Source organism: Phoenix dactylifera, unplaced genomic scaffold (assembly GCF_009389715.1).
Source record: "Phoenix dactylifera cultivar Barhee BC4 unplaced genomic scaffold, palm_55x_up_171113_PBpolish2nd_filt_p 000007F, whole genome shotgun sequence".
Taxonomy (NCBI): domain Eukaryota; kingdom Viridiplantae; phylum Streptophyta; class Magnoliopsida; order Arecales; family Arecaceae; genus Phoenix; species Phoenix dactylifera.
In genome coordinates this window covers 4,111,302-4,131,938 of record NW_024067666.1, presented here as the reverse complement: position 1 = coordinate 4,131,938, position 20,637 = coordinate 4,111,302, and the positions used below count along the sequence as shown (strand labels likewise).

Below are 20,637 nucleotides of genomic sequence, written 5' to 3'. Positions count from 1 at the left end.
AACGTGTTCATAAAGCCGGCATTGGAAGATCTGGTTCTACATCCCCCAAACCATGCTTGCGAAGCTACTACATTCGATGCATGCAGCGCTTTGGCATACGGTAAGCGTTCAGGATTTCATGGAAGCACGTTTTGCTCTAAGTCACTCTACCATTCATGATTAAGAGGGTAAAATAGAAACCGGTGCTTTCATTAATCTCCACCCATTAAAAAGTTTTTCTTTTCTGCTATTGAATAATGGAAACCTCAAAAGTTAAAGGAGCATGAGTGGAAGAGGAAGAAAGAGAACACTGCCGAGTGGACAGATGAAGAGCAAGGAAAATGTTCTCCTGTTCCCTTTATACAACAGTATAAACCACTGAAACTAGAGGTCAGTCTCCACCTTCGATCATATGCAGTTCTGTGGACACTCAACAGCTCTATAGATTAAACCAACTATTAATTAATCTGTATCTTCCATCCAATGGCCCATTTGATTGCAACAAATGGCATTGCTTATCTCTGGAAAAAAAAATTTACGTGGGTTTCAAAACTTCACAATCACATGAGCAGGTTTAATTATTCTCTCACTTTTAGGAATGAAGCTGAACTCTGGAGATCCTGAGAAATCTTTAGAGTATTTTCTATTGCAAATAGGTCTGATACTGTTATAATTGCTGACTGATTCATTAAAAGATACACCAGCAAGATGGCACCACATCTTTGATGTGCAAAATAAGAACCTCCATGCATAATGTCAGCAACTACAAGAAACTTGGTTCTTCACTTATAAACAACTCCATATCTGCTGCATGAGGATTTTTTTTTTTTTTTTTTTTTTTGAAGAAAGCAACTTAATACAACCTGCTGATACAACATTGAAGCAACCTTTGGCAGCTGATGGATCATGGTCCCAATTCATGAGCTCTTTTTGGTGCCCGAGCCCGAAGCTTCCATTTCTTCTTTCTCATCTTCGCTGCTAACAACCTGGGGACTCTCAGCTGGAGGAGTGGGTTTAGTAGCATCTTCGTCATCCTTTTTTAACTCGGTTTCAAACTCTTTAGCAGCCTGAATATGAATACAAGACATGAAGGTCAGCGAGGCAAAGACTGGAGAGAGTTGAGACTGCATTGAGAGATCCTGTACTTACATACAGGACCTTTTATCAGGAAAAAAGCCCACTCAGATAAATATATTTCTAATAGATTGCATATGAAGTCAGGGAAAATATATGTAAATAAGTAGGAATTCTAGTCAACAGTATCAGGAAGCGTAATGGCCTTCATACAATGAAGAGAAATGTGAATAACTTGGTTTCGCAGCCAACCAATTGTGCAAAAAGATCACCAAAGAAAATGAACTCTTAAGCAAATTATGTAGAGCAGAAACAATTTTTATAAAGCCCAGAGAAAATAAATGGAAATAAGGCGTGCTAGTATTTGTTGTCTTTATAGTGTTGGTCACAGTCAATATGAGAGGAAGAAATTTGAAGCTCAAAACTCAAAGATGATGTCTCAATAATAACAAGTAGTGAATACTAGACCAACAGAGCAATAGAAGGATAGAACATTTAGAAAGCTAGTCTACACAGGATGATGAACTGGTAGAGGAGAGATGGAAAACTTGATGAATCCGACATAAAGATAAGATCCAAATACACTAGAATCATGGTTTATGTAGACTATTTTGGTATTTTGGCAAAATGGAAACAAATGTGGAAGCTACAATTCCTAGTGGAGATCCACCAATTTGCCTTTGAAGGAAACAAGGAGGATTGAAGAATGTTCTAGAAGAAAAACCGAAAGCCAGCAATGTCCCAGTACTGAATGGTGGGCAATAGCAAGGGGCACATTTCATATAGTGATGGTTCCTGTGGTGGAAAAAAATCTAAGGACATCGATGAAAGTTCTATTAAAGGATATTTTGCTTTGACAAAGAATTTAGCCTTTTCATGTTGACTAAAGAAAAGTCAATGAAACATAAAACTATTGGAAACACGAGATACAGGGGGAACAGTTGCGAAAACAGCAGCATCAAGTTGAACCTCCAAGCGACCTCACATTCTCATAGCATAGTTTCCACACAAAACATCATAATTTTAACAATCTTTCTTGAGCAGCCTCTGTGATTCCACAGCTCCGGATAAAAAGTTTGGGCATTTTATTCCATCAGCAAAAGTCAACACCTTGCATAAGTATATGCTTACATATAGAATTCATATATGAATCTAACATGGGAGTTTTAAATCAATGGAAACTATTCTTAAAACCTTCATCAAACGCCAGAAAATAAGTTGACATTCAACTTTTTCCCCTGAAAAAACCTGCAATCATGCCAAATTTAATATAACTGAACGACTATTAAGTGCCTTTGACCCATGAATGGGAACTTGTCCCAATAATCATACACCTCTGCCTAACAACCAGATATTCTGGAGTATTGGACCCTAGGTAATTCTAGTGAGGGTGGGTCTCCCTCCCTTTTCTCTTTGACCCACACCTCATTGGGTCCCTTGTAACATCATCTGCAAGAAATTTAAGAAAATTGCTTAACAAGTAAAATTAAAATTAATCCACCTTCTTTCATAAACTCTTATCTCCCACTATCAGGTTTATCTAACTATCATTCAAGAGCATCTACGAGATGAATAAATTGTTCAGCATCTAGTCTTTGTAATTCCTGCAAATGGTCAAGGTTCCAGACCATTTCAAAGGCTTGACCTTCATGTCATCTGCCATCACAGAATTAGTAGAAAGAGCAAGCCAAAAGTACTTGGTAATATGTCTTGCATGGGGATATAATCACATCGACATTCCATCACATTATCTAGGTCTCTGGAATCAAACGGATGCTAATGATAAAAGCCTGCATTGTATGTAAATCTTTCTCCAACTCAAAGACTTCTAAATCTTTAAGAAAGCCACAGGGATTTGTCAGCTAATGTCTGTAATTAGAACAGCACTAATTTGAAAGACACGGAAATACCACTAACATGCACAAGCTTTGGCATTGTCATTCAGTTCTAAGAGGAGAGCTTCTTCTCGTGTCTTCATCCAGTTTTGGAACCATAAGCATGAAACGTATCCTTCAAGGAAATTGTATATTTAAAAGTTCAAACTACATATAACAGGAAATCTACGAGTCTTTTTGACAATATTTCATATTGATCCAAGGAAGTTATTGATATATTTGTTTTATATATGTTATGCCATTATATTTTTTCTAATAATAATCTTAAATGACAAAACTTTGCCATCTATATATAGTCAAATTTAAGGACTAAAGTTCGATCGACCGTTGTTTTGAGAACCTCTTCCATTTGGATCTCAACCTTAAAATAATCCTTTGTAAACTAGTACCAATATATTAAATAAATATATATTAAATATTTGCTAATTATTATTAATAAGTAATATTTATTAATTAATTATTGATATATTAAATATATTATTATTCAATATATTAATATATTTATATTGTATTAATATAATATTAATATAATTAATATTAATTATATAATATAATTAATATAATATTAGTACAATACAAGTAAAGGTATTTCTGCATTCAGTAATCCAGCAAAATATATATCCCCAAAAGTGGCATTTGTTCTACCTTCTTTCTCAGAAAAATAGATATAGGATCTACCATTTCTTTTATCCAGTTTTGGTACCAAACATAATAATCTGATTGGAGCCAAATGGGCCAAGGCAAGATGAGGTGCAGGGAAATACAAAGAGAGAGAGAGAGAGTAAGGTTGAGATTAACTACACCTAGCCTGGAATCTCCAGAACTTCAAATACGGGTCTTGCTGAGGGAATTCTTCATAATTCCACCGAATTACTAGTTCACTATTCTCGATTACTAAGCATCGGATTCTACGTATCCACAACACGATGAAAAGCCCGAAATATCACATTTTTAGAACAAGAATCAGAAACTAAGCCAAATAATCGGACCTGTTGGAAGCTCTTCGCGGTCTCTCCGATGCTCCGGCCGATCTCGGGGAGCTTCTTGGGGCCGAAGACCAGCGCGGCGACGCCGGCTATCACGACGAGCTCGGGGACGCCGAGACCGAAGAGGCAACGGCACCCGCCGCCACCACTGCCCCCCCTTCGCCGCCGGCCGGAGGCCAGGGAGAGCCTCGTCCTGGCCAGGACCCGTCCGCCATTGGCGAAGAAGACGGAGTTGTAGGCGGCCAGAGAGGCGTAGGGCGGGGAGGGGAGCCTCGCCGGAAGCCGTGACGCCATTAGAGACGTAGAACAACGAGCTATCTCCATCTCTCTCTTCCCAGCCAACTCCCCCTCCGCCCACGTTTCTAAGATATTTTTTTTTCCTTCTATTTTGATAGCATATGAAGCTGGGTGGATAGGAATCCAGTGCCAATGTGATCTGAACCGTTTATCTGGTGATGGGACGGTCGAGATGCCCCCGTAGGACCGGGAAATAAAACGATCGTTTATCTGGAGATATTGCAAACTGGAATATTATTATTTTCCACATGTACAGTAAAAATGCCCGTGGGATGTAGATACGGAAGGGAAGGGGGAAAAACCCGAAGGGCTCATTTGGTTCGCGGGAAGCATTTTTTTCTCCTAAATATATAATTTTTGAAAAACAATTTTTTTGAAAGAGGATACTTAGAAAAATATTTTTGGCATATTTAGTTGACCATAATAAAGTGACAAATTTTTAAAGTGCTTATATTTGGTTGGCCATTCACTTTTCTGAGAAAATTATGTATAATTTCTATTATGCCCTTAATAAAAATTAGATCTTTAATGACTCTTTAATGCTTTTTTAATGCTGAAGGGTCTTTTTGGGAAAAAATAAAAATGGAGTGATTTTCGCCTCATGGGAAAGTAACTTTTCCATGAAATATGGGAATCATATTCCCATGGGAATACAACTTTCCCATATCTCTCCTTTGAAAACTCTAACCAAACAAGAGGTATCTCATTACTTTCCCGTTGACCACACTTTCCCTTTTTTTTTTCCCGCGAACCAAACGAGCCCGAAATGTTTACTCATTCCATCTTGTTAAATATAAATCGTATTTGTTGTCATTTTTTTTTTTTGGCGAGTGTGGCCCCATTAAAACCACTATTTGCGTCATCATGCATAGTTTAACTCATAAAATAGTTTCCCCATGCACGGTGCCATGAACAGTTTTTTTATGCGTTGCCGTGGAATTCAGATCGAAGTCGGCTGATAATAGCTAAGCAGATTGATTGAGGCATCGGATGCTAGTTTCCTTCACTAGATGGCTTGAAAGCAATCCGCTTGTTAGAGAATTTCCGATGGAGATTCTTCGATGCCTAAGTCAGAATAACAGGACAACAGTATGGAAGGAAGAGAGTTTCAATAGAGAATCGCTATGTGAGTAGGATTGCATGTATACTATGTATCTGAGGTCTCCCGAGTTGCTCTTCTTATATAGAGAAGGCAATTTATCATTAGTTGAGCTGATGTGGCGTGCAAGGATGGCCAGCCGATGGTACGATCGCAAGATAGGTGTCAATCCACGTGGGTGGTAGAGTACGCTAGTGGGACGCAAGATGTGATGTCACTGTGCTTACGGACTACCAGAGCTATCAGTTGTTGGGATTGTCAGCCCTCGTCGCCTCATGCTAATTTTCCTGTCCCGCCAATGACTCCTCGGTCGATCAGCTCTTCGGCTAGGATCGAGGAGTTTACGTTGGATGGTCGATTACTTGGTTATGGCCGAGGTAGCTTTCTTCGGCTTACATCCAAGATAAAGAGGATCGAGGTATTCAATATTTTTTTCATTACTATGCCTCAAAATAAGGTTCATGCATTAGGACTTTTTTTTTCAAATCTAAAAGAATGACTCCAAATAAAGTATTTGATTGTAACTTCAGATTTAGATGAAGAAGAGACAAGACCTTAATGCATCTTCATATGTATGAGAGATACTAAAACTATGCAATGACTACTGATTGGAATCTTTAATGAAATTCAATAAGGTTTTAGGAGGATGGATGGAAAACAAAAAAGTAAAAAAGAAAAAGAAGAAGAAGAAGAATGAAAGGAAGTTGAAGAAAGAGGAAGAAGAATTTAACAAAAAAAAGAAGAAGAAAGACATGCTACTGGTTTCTGGGCTCGTCAAATTTTTATTGATGATATTTAATATATTTTTCACAACATTTGGCTGCATGATTATAGTCTTGCTTGCGACAAATATATCTTACCCAGCCTAAGAAGCAAACCTTACTCCATCAAACCCCCAATGCAACAACATAAATAAATCTACTTTAGTTCCGAAGCAACTTTAGGCATGTTTCCATCTTATCACCAGGATTTTATTCCTCTTGCAATGAATATTGATATTGATCGCATGATCGTTTCCAGATACATGAGCGCACTTCAACTGGATCATCGAGTAAATATATAGGAACCTCAAAATTCACCCTTCCAACATTTCAACTCTTAAGAAAGAAGACATAGCCTTTGTTAATAGCACCCAAGTTGCAAAGCTAGATAGCCATGACTCCCAAGAATATAACCTTCGCGAATCATTACCAACTTTAGAAGCCATTCGCCATGCTGCTTAGCCCACTGATTGGCATGGATAGATAAGTTTTGCATCAAAACAAGCTAAAATAATTTGTACAATATCTTAAAGCCCAACTTTAGAGGGTCCGGATTGTTTCTTTTGTATGGAAGAATGATTGATCTTTTTTTGTGACATTGTAACAATTCAGGAGCTTATCCAAAATGGCTAGCCGAAAAGTATTATTTGGGTTCCTCGATCTTGTATAAGTACCCAAGATCTACCCAGCGAATAACTGATGTGGGACTAAACACATGCCCGCACGGTCCTCACATACTCCTCCATTCAAGCCTTGACGTCCTCGTCAGGCTAAGGGTTCAAATCCATTCAAATTTGATCACAAACATCACGATCGGCTCGTGGTCAGCCCCAATGGATCCGTCCTGCAGCGTCTCCTAGTCCACATAGGTTATGGGCCGGGTCCGCTCTGATACCATTTGTAACAACTTAGGACCTCACCCAAAATGGCTAGCCGGAATATATTATGTTCCTTGATCCTGTATAAGTACCTAAGATCTACCCAGCGAATAACTAGGGGTGGCAATCGGGTCGGGTCGGACATAAACGGGTCGGGTCAGATGTAAGTCGGATCAAAAAATCATAAACCTGAACCCGACCTGTTTATTAAACAGGTCAGAAAATTCCAACCTGAACCTGATCTGTTTATTAAATGGGTAACCCGACTCGACCCGTTTAACCCGTTTAATAAACAGGTAACCCGTTTAACCCAACCCGACTCGTTTAACCCAACCCGACCCGTTTAACTATTGGACTTAAATTAGATAGTTAGCGTATAAGCTATGAACAGTGCCAACATAATTTACGATAAATCCACCAATATTAACACAGTCGAGCAATTTTTTTTAAAAAAAATTTAACCAGAAATTAAAAAAAAAAGAAAACACGGAGAGGAACAAGGGGAGGAGAGAAATTAACTGATTACAATTTTCTTATTGGAAAAAATAAAAGAAAATGGAAACGGGAGCCCTCAAAATCTCTGATCTAGGATTCTAGGCGCCATCCCTAAATTTTTTTTCTCTCCGAAAATCATCGACGACTTCGATTCGAATGGGGGGGGAAAAATCTGGAAGCCCTAGCTTTTGCCATGAATCAAACCATAAGAAGTAAAAACCAAACCATTTCCCTCCACCGGCATACCTGCTGCTGGACTCCGCAGTAGTCGCCGCTTTGAGGAAAAGATAGAGCACGCTCATGTCCTCCGCCGCTTTGAGATCCAAGATCCTCAAGACCAAGAAACAGAGACAGAAAGAGATGGCGGAAGGAAATCAGAGATAGCATGACTATACTACTAGCGGAGAAGGGGAGAGAATGCACGGATAGAGCGGGAGGTGGAGGCCGTCGTTGTGGAAAAGACAAAGCAGTCACCGTCCGCCGGCAAGTCGCGAGACGACGAAAAGCCCCAAGAAGGTGGAAGCGACGTCTTAGGAACCCGTCGAGCCGCCGCGGTCGCCGTCGACGGGGAGGCGGAAGGAGTCGGCAAGGGGGAGGAGAGGGCGGAGGTGGAGGTCCGGAGGAGAGGAGACTAGGAGAGGGGAGAGGGACTGAGGGAATAGAGCTCGGGCGGTGCTCACAAAGACAAACCCTAAACGGCTAAACCTAAGGAGAAGCAACGCCTTACGGCCTTAGCGACGCCTTTACGATCCAATCAACCTCGCGGTGAAAGGCTGAAAGCAGACGGTGGACCTCGCGGTGAATGCAGGCCGAAGCGGGGAGCTGGGCCGAGGCGGTGAAAGCGGGCCGAGGCAGGGAGTTGGGCTGGCCCTTATTTATTAGCCCAACAATTAAACAGGTTATACGGGTTAAACGGGTCAGGAATTTAAAATCTGTATTCGACCCAATTAATAAACAGATTAAACGGGTCAACCTGTTTACGACCCGAACCTGTTTAAGCCAAACCCAAACCTGTTTATGGCGGATCGAACACGGGTCGGGTCATATTTTGCCACCCCTACGAATAACCGATGTGAGACTAAACACAAACTCGCACGATCCTCACATACTCTCCCGTTCAAGCCCCGACGTCCTCATCAGACTAAGTGTTCAAATTCATTCAAATCTAATCACAAACATCACGATCGGTTCGTGGTCAGTCCCAATGGATGTGTTGCGGTATCCTCTAATTCACATAGATTATGAGCCGGATCCGCTCTGATATCATTTGTAACAACCCAATACCTTATCCAAAAATGGCTAGCCGAAAAGTATTATTTTGGTTCCTTGATCTTGTATAAGTATCCAAGATCTATCCAGCGAATAATCGATGTGGGACTAAACACACCCCTGCACGGATCCTAACAAACGTTGACTATTGAATGACACTTGTGCAAATCTTAGAGCACTTTGAATGTTTTCATTCATCTGTCTTCATAAATCTTGAAACGACGATTCAAATGTGGATTTGCACTAAGTTGACTTCTTCATTCGCACCAAAGATGTTATATGTCCATGGGTGGGGACAATCCTTGGAACCCTTGCCCATCCAACATTTCCATGGTAAAATCTCATTTGACCCAAATCAAGAATGCCCAAATCCCATATGTCTCAGACGAATCTCAACAGGGTCAAAATGATGAATCCAAGCCCTTACGAATCCAGAAACGGCACTTGCCGGGCGTGTGTCGCAATGACAAAATAAAACCTTCGCAAAGCCCAGACCGAGGTCTCGTCCCGACATCCGAAGGGTGATGGCCACCGCTTTCAAAGTCTCCTTCTCTTTTCTCCCCTCGAGCAAATCTCCCCGCGTCTCTTTTCCTCGGCCCTCCTTCCAGACTGTCTCTGCCCCCAAATCCCTCTCCACCATGGCTTCTCTTAGCGTCGCCCCGACGGTTGGGATCTCCGAGACCTTCTCCCGGTTGAGGGAACAAGGAAAAGTATGCGGCGGTGTTTCCCCTATGAATGCTTTTGTGTTCGTACCATTTTCTTCTTCTTTTGCCTGTGGATTGCGTTTTCTTGATTATTTTCGTGGTTTTGTCACTGGATTTCGTTCCAGGTTCGACAGAATCTAGTTCTTTTGCTGTTTGACGGATTAAAAATCAAATCTTGGAGAGTAAAAGTTTGACTGGCATTTGATGTGCCTAATTTTGTCGATTTTGTATTGTCATATGAACGCTGTCTCCTGATTTTTGTTTAATGGGTTTTCTTTCCTTGCGTTTTTTGTGTTCTTTCTGCATCTGTTCTTCTAATTCTAAAATTTGCGCTCCTTTTAGCCGAACAGGTGTTTTCTTTTCTTCTTTTTCTTCCTTTGCTGTTGTATTCCCTTTCCCTGATGATTTATATGTTTTCTGTCCGTGGAATATTAGCTAGGGGAGTTTTGATTTCGTTCATTTGCTGTTTGGATGGAGTAAAAGTCAAATCTTGGTGAGGTCTGACACGCATTGTGCCCCTTTGTTTGTAGATTTCATATGTCATCTGCTTTCTGCTTCTTTTATCTATTTCTTGGGATCTGTCGTAGTAAAAAAACAAATCTTGGACATGCTTGATTTGCACGTGCACACAAACATGCACATCTATCTAATTGCTCTATCTATGCATCTACTATAAGGCCAGACTTGTCATAATAAAAACCTACCAAACAATATACTTGCGAGCACAACTTGTGTTGGCAAATCATGCGTAACACCAATATATCTCTTGGTTCTAAATATCTTGGAAGTAGATTGATCTGAAATATACTTGTCCTATGCGTTTCAGTCACTAATATGATTATTAATGCCAAATTTGCAACCAGAGATTGCATTCATTAGTTGAACAAGCAAATATCTGCTGTTTTCCTTGTAACTTCATTTTTTTCAGTAGGCTTGCTGTAGGCTTGTTGCAATACAACCTTAATTTGATAGGGAATCTGCTTGTATTTTTTTACTTGGCTTCTAACCGCTGTCTGTCTCCAATTCCTTAGGTTGCATTTATACCTTTCTTAACTGCTGGTGATCCTGATTTGTCAACAACCTCGAAAGCATTGAAAGTTCTTGATTCTTGTGGTTCAGACTTGATAGAATTGGGCATACCCTACTCTGATCCTTTAGCAGATGGACCTGTTATCCAGGTTTTCCTGTCAAACGTTTTCTCCTTCATATTCAATCTTACAGTTGAATGTGTTTTGGTTATGCATATGTATATGTAATTTTAGGCTGCTGCTACGCGTGCCCTAGCAAAAGGAACCAACTTTGATGCAGTTATATCCATGTTAAGGGAGGTATGACTATCCTAAGCACTATTCTTTCGTTAATTCCTCTCTCTCTCTCTCTCTCGCATTATATGCACACACATGCACATATGTACCTGAACAGAATCTGTGCATGCACTAGAACTTCATCAGTAAGCCATGATAACTTTAGCCTTTGACGCTTGTTTTGACTCTCTTATGTTTAGAAGAATCTTAATTCATCACCTAGAATGCTGTCAAATTCTCCTTGTTGACTCTGAACTCTGTTAGCATATGTAATGGAGGAAAAAAAGGAAAAGAAGGAAAATGAAGAAAGGAAAAAAGCTAGAAAAGAGAAACTGAGTCTGACACTCTGACTAATTAAAGTCTCTAATTTGACTTGAATCAGGTGCATGCAAATTATCTACCTGTTCTTTGTTTCAAAGTTAAGGGAGGTGTTGATGTTTGTTACTGATGCTAAATAACATCTTTTACCCATTTTCATTTTTTTTCTATGGTGTCGGTTATCGCGGGAAATTGCTTTCAATACATTTGCAGCTTAACTTTTTGAATTAGTGGAACTCATTAACAATTCTATGATAGGTTCTCATGTTATGCTATTGATACTGTTTAAGCAGGTAGCACCTCAACTGTCTTGTCCAATAGCTCTGTTTACATATTACAATCCAATACTAAAGCGTGGAGTTGAGAAGTTCATGTCTACGATAAAAAATGCTGGTGTACATGGTAAATTGACATATCATTTGACTGAATGCACTTACTAATGTTTTGCAATGTCAATTTTAACCTGAGCAACTCTGTTAAGTTAGTATTCTTGTGTTCATTGTAGATGCATTAAGACTTTTCCTTTCAACTATGTACTGGTTTATGTTGTTCAGATCATTGGTTTGTTATATGCTCCTGGTCAAGTTAATGATATAAAAATATGACAGGAAATATGATAATTGGTTATACATGTTATGCAACGAATTGTTATTTTGAATCTAGATCCTCTTTTCTTAAGTTAATCAGGACTGTAAGACTGAAACTTTTATGCTATTAAAACATCCATTTCAGGTCATTTAACAAAGTTATTATGCCGTTCACATGAAAGTAAACTTAGTGGGGGCATGATTGGTGTTGCTTTTGCTTTTTAAAAGGCTCCCACAAAAGAAGAAACCAGGAGCTAGATTTTCTAGCTTCTCCTAAAAGCACTTTTTTTTGACTTTTTCTTCCTGTAGAAGCACTTCTCGTATACTTTTACCTAGCATTTTCTTGAAACTTTTTTTTTGCTTTAAGGGCTGCAAAAGACTTTTTTTAAGCAACACCAAACACGTCTTCAGCCTCCCTCTTTTTGCTTCTTTTGACTATCTTTAGACTATTGTCTTCAAACCTATATAACTTTAATAAACTATATGTTAGTTTTAGGTCAAGGCTTGATATGTTGAGCTCTGGAATCATGAAAACTTATGGTTTTGCTGTTTATCCTTTTCTCTTTATCGTGGAGAAAGAGGAAAAGTTGTAGCCATGTATGGCGTCATGAAGCCTGGAAATATTTTTTTATCAAACAATTGGTCAATTAAGGTGCCATATCTCGACCAGGTATGTTAATGTTCACAAAATTGGGCTGAAATGTTTTGTAATTATGAAATTTTGAAGGAACTTGGGAAATAAGATAAGAATCTGAGTGAAAAAATTGAAGAGAGCGGGAAATTTTAAAAAAAAAGCAGGATGGATATAATACTGGCAATGCTTTGCTATCATTTTATTGGAAAATCTCGTAACGGGAAATTTATTATTGTGGAGTCAAAATTCACAGTATGCACCCTCCTAGATGGGTTAAAACATGCAGACATGATATGAGGGGTTCAAAGTGCATTTAATTAATATAGTAGGCTGTAACTAAAAATTTCAACTTGAGAGCTTCTCATATTTAAGTTACTGGCTTCCAACATAATAAAAGAACCTGACTGCACCACTAAAACTTAGCGTGACAAAAAAGAGTTGCATATAAGGAAAAGCATGAATGTAATCCCTTGTTAACCCAAAGGTAGCATGTATTGCCGGTATGGCTAAGATATATGTAGATCTTAATTGCAAATGTCATATGGGTTAATCTTTAAATTCCTCATGACCAAAAACAAGCCTATTTATTGAGCCAAGCTCGAGCAGCTGAGTTTCTTCCTTTTCTTTTTTTCTTGTCAAGCCAGAGTTTGTCCAGGCTTTGTTAATTTATGAGTTGATCCTCAAATTAATGCTTGAGCTTGGCTTGTTTTGTAATCGAATTTTGGTTGCCAAAATTTAGAGCAAGTATAGGAAGTGGATATTTTAAAATCCCTGTAAGCAAGGAAGTGTTTAGAAGCGGGTGATGATTGGAATTTTTGGGGAGTTTTTGAAGCAGGTATGCCACCCTAGATAGAAGTTTCCTGGCTATGATGAATCAATCAAGCTCATTTGAGCCTGTTGTTGAATTTTAACCCTAGTGGTTCTTGAACATCTTGATTCATTTGCAGCCTTGTAGTGTCATATGGACTTGGGCCTGTCCCTAGATGAGCTAGATGTTTTTATATATCATTGAGGGATTGTCAGCCACTGGTCAAAATCCTATTTGAATTAAAGGGTATAGTGCCTAAATGGCCCAATTATTTTACAAACCATTTAGGGATACTGTGCTAATCTTCTATGCTGATGTACCTGACAATTCCACATAATGATCTCCATGTTCTTTTCCCTAAAAGGTACCAAAATTTTTCTTTTTATCTTGCTGTTACTTTCTCTTAACATTATAAAATTTAATGCATGCCTTCATTTAGCAAAGTCCAGTTCTTGATTATTTATTTGTTTTGTGATTTTTTTGCGTTGTGTTTGCAATTTTTTGTTGATGTTATTGACAAAAAATTGGTGGATTACTACCTTCTGCTATCAGCCTTTTTTGATGATTCAGTAGTAACAGGTATCATTTTGCAGGACTTGTGGTGCCAGATGTTCCTTTAGAGGAGACTAAAACTTTAAGGAGTGAAGCTGTTAAATATAATATTGAGATGGTAGGCCCCTTTCTTTATCATATCTTTTAACTGACTTCTGTATGTTTGAATTTTGTCTGCATATGCAATTTTATTTTACTTTAGAACTTTAATAATTAGAGTCAAGCTAACTAGATACATCCTCCATAATAAATTGAAGTTTTACCAAGCAATGAAGTTGAAGTTATCATAATATTGCTGTAAGTCATGCTGATCTCATTTACATGAGATGGATGTGCTATTATTCAGTTATGATCTTCTGCTGAGGAAATTATTTATATTCGTCATGATGAGCTTCGAAGGCAGCAGTGATTGCTGTATACAATAGCTCCAGAATACAGAACTTTGCAATGATTATTATACCATTTGATGGTGTTTGGATATTTAGGTATATTCTCAGTTTTCTTCTTCTCTCTTCTTGTTTCACTTCTATTTTGTAGGTTGGCTTCTGATTTTTTAGTACGATGCACTAAAACTTTGCTATACGGGTTAAAACTTATAAATCACCTTTTCCAAGAGTGCAGAATTTGGGAGGAAAACTGTCATGCAATCAAGTTCCATTTGCCACAGTACCACAGCAGCATAAAAATAGGCTGTTCTCTAGTTGATCTGAATTTTAACTGCTATGTTTCAATAACAATTCATTCACACTTAATTTTTTGGCCCCTGTCCCTCCCATTTCTTTATTTTTATTGCCATTTTAAGCCGTTCATTCTATACATAAGTTCATATGGTCTCAAATATCTCCTTTATATCTATGCATTTTGGATATGTGCATTAAAATTGGGTATTCCCAGTGAGAAAAGAGCGGTACATAGATACTAGAGAGAAATTTGGAGAACATATTGACCAACAGCTCGAAAGGAGGAATCAAAATAGTATAATGTTAGTTTCCAAGTGCATACTGTTATTTTTTTTAATTTATTTTTTTGACCATATTGTACTAAGGTAGTTCTTGGGTTTTCACTCTGTTTAATTTTATACTTCCATCAATTTGGGATGCTTGCGAAATATGCAGAAATTAGCATATTGTCTTACAGGATGTGGATAGCCGACCAGAATCTTAATTACGCGAGGCAATTCTTATGCTAACTGTACCATTTAGGTATAGGGGTTCATACAAATTATGGGTGTAACAGAGAATGTTCTGTTAGGAAGAACAATGAACAATATCCTGATATTTTTATCAATATTTGGAGGTATAATACCACTTCTGTGCATTGAATTGCAGGGAATTTAGGTTGATTTTTAATTCCTCGGGATTAAAGCACATCTCAGACCATGAGGATTTAGTTTGAAACTTTAGAAGGTTATCAATATGACTCATTTATGTGAATAATTATGGGATTCAATAATGTTACTAGGTATATCAATGATCCTTGATATTCAACTGGTTCTTTACTCTATCATGCCACATACTGTGATATTGCAAAATAAACAAGTATAGGGTTCTGGGAAATACAAACTAGTGATAGCAAAGCTTGTCAGCATCACACTGCATGATGTGCATTACTAAATCGAAAGATGAATTTTAATAACTTTATCTTTGCTCTCCCATACCTGAGTTGCAAGCATCCCCTCTACTATTTCATATGAGCTCTTGCTTCTATTTCTCTGCTTTCTGAAGTTCATTGCATAAACAATTTATTTTGTATATTTATTTAAGCCACTTTTAAGTAAAACTAGTATTATAGCCCTTCATATTGTTGGACTGAATTTGATTGGTAATGATATTTTACTACTAAAGTATCTTTTAATATGATATGTCCGACTTTACTAACATCTTGTTCTAACAGTTCCAACATACTTTCAGGCCTTTAGTTCCCTGTTCTTGCATTTGAATTTTCACCCGTTCCCTCTTTCATTTTCATGCTGCTATTATTATATCCAGTCAACATAAAATATTGTTTCAAGTACAAGATTTTCACAGCGACCTTACTAACTAGAATATGTGTTAAGGTTCAAAATCTTTTATTAACTTTGCCAACTGTTGACTATAGTGCATGACTTCATCGCATGCTTTGGTAATTATATATTCTCTTGTTCATTTGAGTATAGTTATGTGTGCAAGGACTAAGCATCATTAACTTTGTATAAGTTCTTTTGGATCCAAAAGTCCATGCTATTGTGTAAATTGATGATTCATTATATTGGTAAATTGAAAGCTCGTCTTGTTTAAAGAATTAATGCTGCTTCCTTTGTTCAAATTGTTCTCTCTTTTGATTTTCTTTCACTGCACTGCAGGTTCTGCTTACAACACCCACAACTCCAACAGAAAGAATGAAAGCCATCGTAGAAGCTTCAGAAGGTTTCATATATCTTGTAAGTTGTTCTGTGAAACTGGTTGAAATCATTATGTTGCCCTGTTTAATGGACATTTTTGTGTTAAATTACATAAAATCGTACACCACCAAACCACCATTCACCAAGCACAAGCACCAAACAGGAAAATCTAGAAAAGGCAAATGCAATTTCTTCTACCTTGAAGAGGTTATTTATTTTCTGATATTTCAGGTTAATTGTTGCTGCATCATTAATAGATTTTCTGTTGTTTTTTTCCTCTTTTCTTTGGCCTAATTTTGCTGCAAGGAAACCCATTAATTGTAATTTATTTTAACATTAGCTTATTTTATTGCAGTTTTGGATTGTTCAACTTATGTTTTAGTGCATCACTAGATATCTGCTATAGTGCTTTCCATGTGAAGTCCTCTCAAATCCATATAAGAGAAACTGTTACAACTTGTATGAAGTTTCTATCTGGATCAGTAGACTGGTTCCTCTCTTGACAAGATCAATTTCATGTTGTTTATTGGGCTCAGGTCTACTGACATGGTAGCTTACTTTGCATTTGATTTAAGTCAAACTAGGATTGCTTCGCTCCTTTCCAAGAGGAACTGTATCAAGACTTAGAAGCCAACACTCGCAAATTCTGCTTTTGCATCGCTCTCCTAACATATAATAGATTACTACTAACATATCATTAACGTAGGTTTTAGTGGATCACTGGTTTTGTTTGAACTTGCTAATTTGTGATAAATGCCTTACTAAGGGGCAGTAAGGGCTCGGCCTGACTGATTTGGGGGGCATGCCGCCCCTCCCATAATGGCTACCTACTGGCTGTATGTCCTGCTGATTCCATGATGAACGTGCATTACATTTGGTGGCGGTTTTTTCTGACATATAGAACCACTATTCTGATGCTGTAGGATCCTGTGTAGATCATTAGTAGTCCAGTGCAATTGTGAAATATATGGACCACTCAAGTCCTTATATTTCAAATCTAACAGTCATAATAATGCTGAGGCAATTCCTGTTACAAGATCTTTTCAGCCTTAAGAAACTTTCCTCTTCCCTATTGAGGTGATGACATAAAACCTTCCATCTTCCTCATGTAAATTATTTGAAATTATATAAGCACCATGACCTATTTAATTTTGCCTGATTGGATCATGATCATTCTCAATTTTTTGTGTAATTATTGCTTAGTCATTTGCGCACTGCTGAAGCTTTCAGTCTTTAACTTGCCACCCATGAGACTTCCTCCATGGAAACATTAATTACTTAAAATTTATTTGTTCTACGCTGGTGCGATGCTACCACTGCTCATTAGTTATCTTAGTTTAAATCTCCACTTCTTTTTTGATATTTCAAATCATGGTTTTCAGTACTGGTTTGTGTCAGTGTACTGACTCACCAGTAACGAACTGAAACTTGGTATGCCCCCGTATTGAGTGTTGGTACCAAGAACCGGATGTACCGGCAATATACCAGTTGGGCATTGATACAGTACTGAAATCGGTATTGAAAGCTTTGATTCAAATAACTACTACATTAATTTTAACTTTTTTATTTGTTGGATTTGTTATATATTTTTTGTATAGGTGAGCTCTGTTGGAGTTACAGGTGCCCGTTCATCAGTTAGTTCACGTGTTCAACATCTCCTACAGGAACTTAAAGAGGTTTGTCACCCTCCTTTCCATTTCCTTCATTATTGCAAAGCAAACCATCTGTCACTGAAGTGGTCAAATTTAACATTGACATTATTAAATATAGTGTGTGATGTCGAGTACTCTGAGCGTGTAACTCAGTATTATTAGCAAATGTTAGTACTAACATGAGTACATATTTTTTAGGTTGGGAAGGATCACGATTTTGTTGTTTGCAAATTTTACTTGACATGTGTACCAACAGTTATTTCATGGATTCTTCTGGTAAAGCCACATGAATGATTTATGGTTGTCTGGTCAGCCAGCAACTATCCTGTCTGTTAACTGAGGACTCTGTGATAAGATATAGTGGAGTTGAACAGTTGATGACAGGTCTCTGATTGAAGAGGAAAGTTCAGTATGTTTGTTTTATCATATTCTAGTGGAAGGTTAATTGCCCTATTACCCTAGGCCAAATTAGTTTTGTTTTAAAACAGTGAACTCTGTGTATAGAATTCTTATGACCTATTCAATCACTCATTTTCTTATTATGCATTAGCCACTCTTTTGTAATGCATGGTACTTGCTTCATAAGTTGTTTTACAGTATTGAAATATAAGAATGGGATCCAACTCTGTCCTAGTAAGTCTTCTTTTTTTTTGTTAAAGATTTGTTTAAAGGTTTTATTGTTTTAGTGTGTCAATGCCCCTTGAGGTTGTGCCTATGTGCTATTTTTGTTATATTGTGGCTGTTCTCACAGTTTATGGTCTCAAAAAGTTATATACATGTTCATCTTATACTTCAGGATGATGCATCTTATATGCTAATTTTTAAGACCTACTTGCATGCCTGGCTCCCATGTTTGTGTATCATACTCCACGTGGGTGAGAAGGCCCGAATAGAGTATGTGCATAGAGGGAGAAGAGCATGGGATCAAGGCCCGCCACCAGTTTTGCAATCATGAGAATTTTGGCTAGTAGAAATCAATTTTTTAGATGAATTCCTTCTGAAAATCTCGTCATTGAAAAATCAGCAGCCTCATCTAAGCTAGCCTACAAAACACTAGGTCTCTTCCCTGAGCTATTTCTCGGTTCTCACCTATGTGGGGCATAGCAAACAGCCTCCCAAGTTATACCAAAATTGTCTTATTGACACGTTAACCAGGTTTTTGCTCAAAAAAGACAAGTTAACTAGGATCAAGTAGGCAACAATACAACAGAAGATCTTGGATCTCTGTATGTTCTGGTGTTATATCCTGAATGTTGATCATCCATGGGATACCTGCAAATGTTTTTCATTTCTACTGATCTGCTGGTTGATGGTTATTGCATCGAGTAAGAATCCAGGATTGTTGCCATGGAGTTTCAAATCACTGCAGTAACCAGAGTGAAATGCATAATAGTCTTGATCCAAGTTTTAGGGACAGTTTGAACTTCATTTCATTAAATTTAAATCCAACTACTTTGTCTGCTTTTAAATCCAACTAAATCATAGAAGTCAATAATGATCAGACTGCTCACTGAAAGTTTAAGCAAAGTGTAAGTTCGTGTTCTTCTGCCTTCGGATAGCTTGATGATACAGTTATGCCATGTAGTGAGGTCCTGATAATATCGGTATTATCTGATGTTCTTCGTGATTTAGCGCATTCCAATGGACCAATGTTTTGTGACTATTTACAGGCGACAACGAAACCTATTGCAGTTGGCTTTGGCATATCGAAACCAGAACATGTGAAGCAGGTCAGTTATATGAGGGAAGAAACTTAATTCATATCCAGTTCTTTGCTTTTCTGATTTTTAGGAACTCTTGATTACTCCATGGTTTACAAGTTCATATGTACTATAGGTAGCCGGATGGGGAGCAGATGGCATAATTGTTGGTAGTGCAATGGTGAAGCTTCTTGGGGAGGCAGAATCCCCTGAAGAAGGATTGAAGGAACTAGAAGCCTTCGCAAAGTCCTTGAAGGCTGCACTCCTTTCATAAATAATTACTTCTGAGGAACGGTAACATGCCTGCTCTTGGTCTAGAGTGTTGTGGAAACATGATGCGAGGGAGCATCAAATTTCAGTGAAGGATATGAATGTTTCCATTGGGATGTTCCAAACTATCGACAAATTTTTGCTCCAATATTAATATTTTACAGATTCAGATAAGGTTGGTCCTGATGCTCAGTGCAAGAAGCTCTTGAATGAGATATTCCCTAACCAAGGTTTTCTTCTTCAACCTTTTTGTCCATAGGAAAGTTATTGCTAGTGCAAGATATCATCACATTCTAACAAGATTAACTTAAGCTAGTTTTCTATTGCAACTTTTATTTGGAGAGAGAGAATTGGCTAGATAATTTAGTACAAAAATATGCCATATTTTCAGCACGAGTAAACTACACCTGCAAGGTTAAATGAGCAGTCTGCTGATATACAGCCGGGGGCTGTCCATTTTTGTGCACATGAAAAAGGTTCCTTCCGCCATGTTGCACTAGAGAAATGGTAGCCTCAGTAGAGTTGATGCTATGCGATGATTAAGTATGTACAGCTGCATGCTAAGTTGCGAACCCAGCATTTTAATGGTCTCACAAGTTCTTTCTATGCCCTTGGAGGTGCCCAAGCAATTTCCTTCTCAATTTTTGCTATAGATTCATTTTTATCATTCTATAAAGGAGAAAAGAAAGCGGCCTGACCAGACTTACACTCATCTAGAAGTAGGATCTTGTAGAAAAAAAAAGAAAGGAAGGCTTTTAGAAGTCTGCTGGCTCAAATTTATCCATGCTAGATTCATCAAATTTACTTTTGTCCTAATCTTTCACTGCAAAATATGCGTTGAATTACTTGTTAACAGAGAAAATCTTACTAACTTGCGCTTAAAAATGATAATGATGATAGCATCTAATCAAGGGACTGCCTTTAACTTGGTTGTCTTCAACTTTGATACTTCACTAACATGCATCAGTATCAGCAATAACAAGCTAATGCATATA

At 38.0% G+C, this 20,637-nt stretch overlaps 2 protein-coding genes across 2 annotated transcripts; one reads left to right on the top strand and one right to left on the bottom strand.

The window, feature by feature from the left end:
- Nucleotides 1–597: 597 nt before the first annotated feature.
- Nucleotides 598–4,317, bottom strand: LOC103704530 (sec-independent protein translocase protein TATA, chloroplastic-like). The gene is made up of 2 exons (XM_008787861.4): nt 3,938–4,317; nt 598–1,046 (listed from the first exon to the last, which is right to left on the bottom strand). Exons 1-2 carry the CDS (start codon nt 4,256–4,258, stop codon nt 897–899), a joined length of 471 nt encoding a protein of 156 aa, XP_008786083.2. The 5' UTR covers nt 4,259–4,317; the 3' UTR covers nt 598–896.
- Nucleotides 4,318–9,183: 4,866 nt separating this feature from the next.
- On the top strand, nt 9,184–19,828 carry LOC103704590 (tryptophan synthase alpha chain-like). Its single transcript, XM_039115794.1, has 9 exons — nt 9,184–9,443; nt 10,469–10,615; nt 10,700–10,765; nt 11,353–11,461; nt 13,682–13,758; nt 15,982–16,059; nt 17,619–17,696; nt 19,343–19,402; nt 19,509–19,828. Exons 1-9 carry the CDS (start codon nt 9,258–9,260, stop codon nt 19,644–19,646), a joined length of 939 nt encoding a protein of 312 aa, XP_038971722.1. The 5' UTR covers nt 9,184–9,257; the 3' UTR covers nt 19,647–19,828.
- The last annotated feature ends 809 nt before the right edge of the window (nt 19,829–20,637 follow it).

Coding starts and splice junctions, on each gene's coding strand:
- LOC103704530 (XM_008787861.4), bottom strand. CDS start 4,258: ATGGAGATAGCTCGTTGTTCTACGTCTCTAATGGCGTCACGGCTTCCG. Junction 1,047..3,937: donor CCGCGAAGAGCTTCCAACAG/GTCCGATTATTT, acceptor ATTCATATTCAG/GCTGCTAAAGAGTTTGAAAC.
- LOC103704590 (XM_039115794.1), top strand. CDS start 9,258: ATGGCCACCGCTTTCAAAGTCTCCTTCTCTTTTCTCCCCTCGAGCAAA. Junction 10,766..11,352: donor TTATATCCATGTTAAGGGAG/GTATGACTATCC, acceptor CTGTTTAAGCAG/GTAGCACCTCAACTGTCTTG. Junction 17,697..19,342: donor TCCTACAGGAACTTAAAGAG/GTTTGTCACCCT, acceptor GACTATTTACAG/GCGACAACGAAACCTATTGC.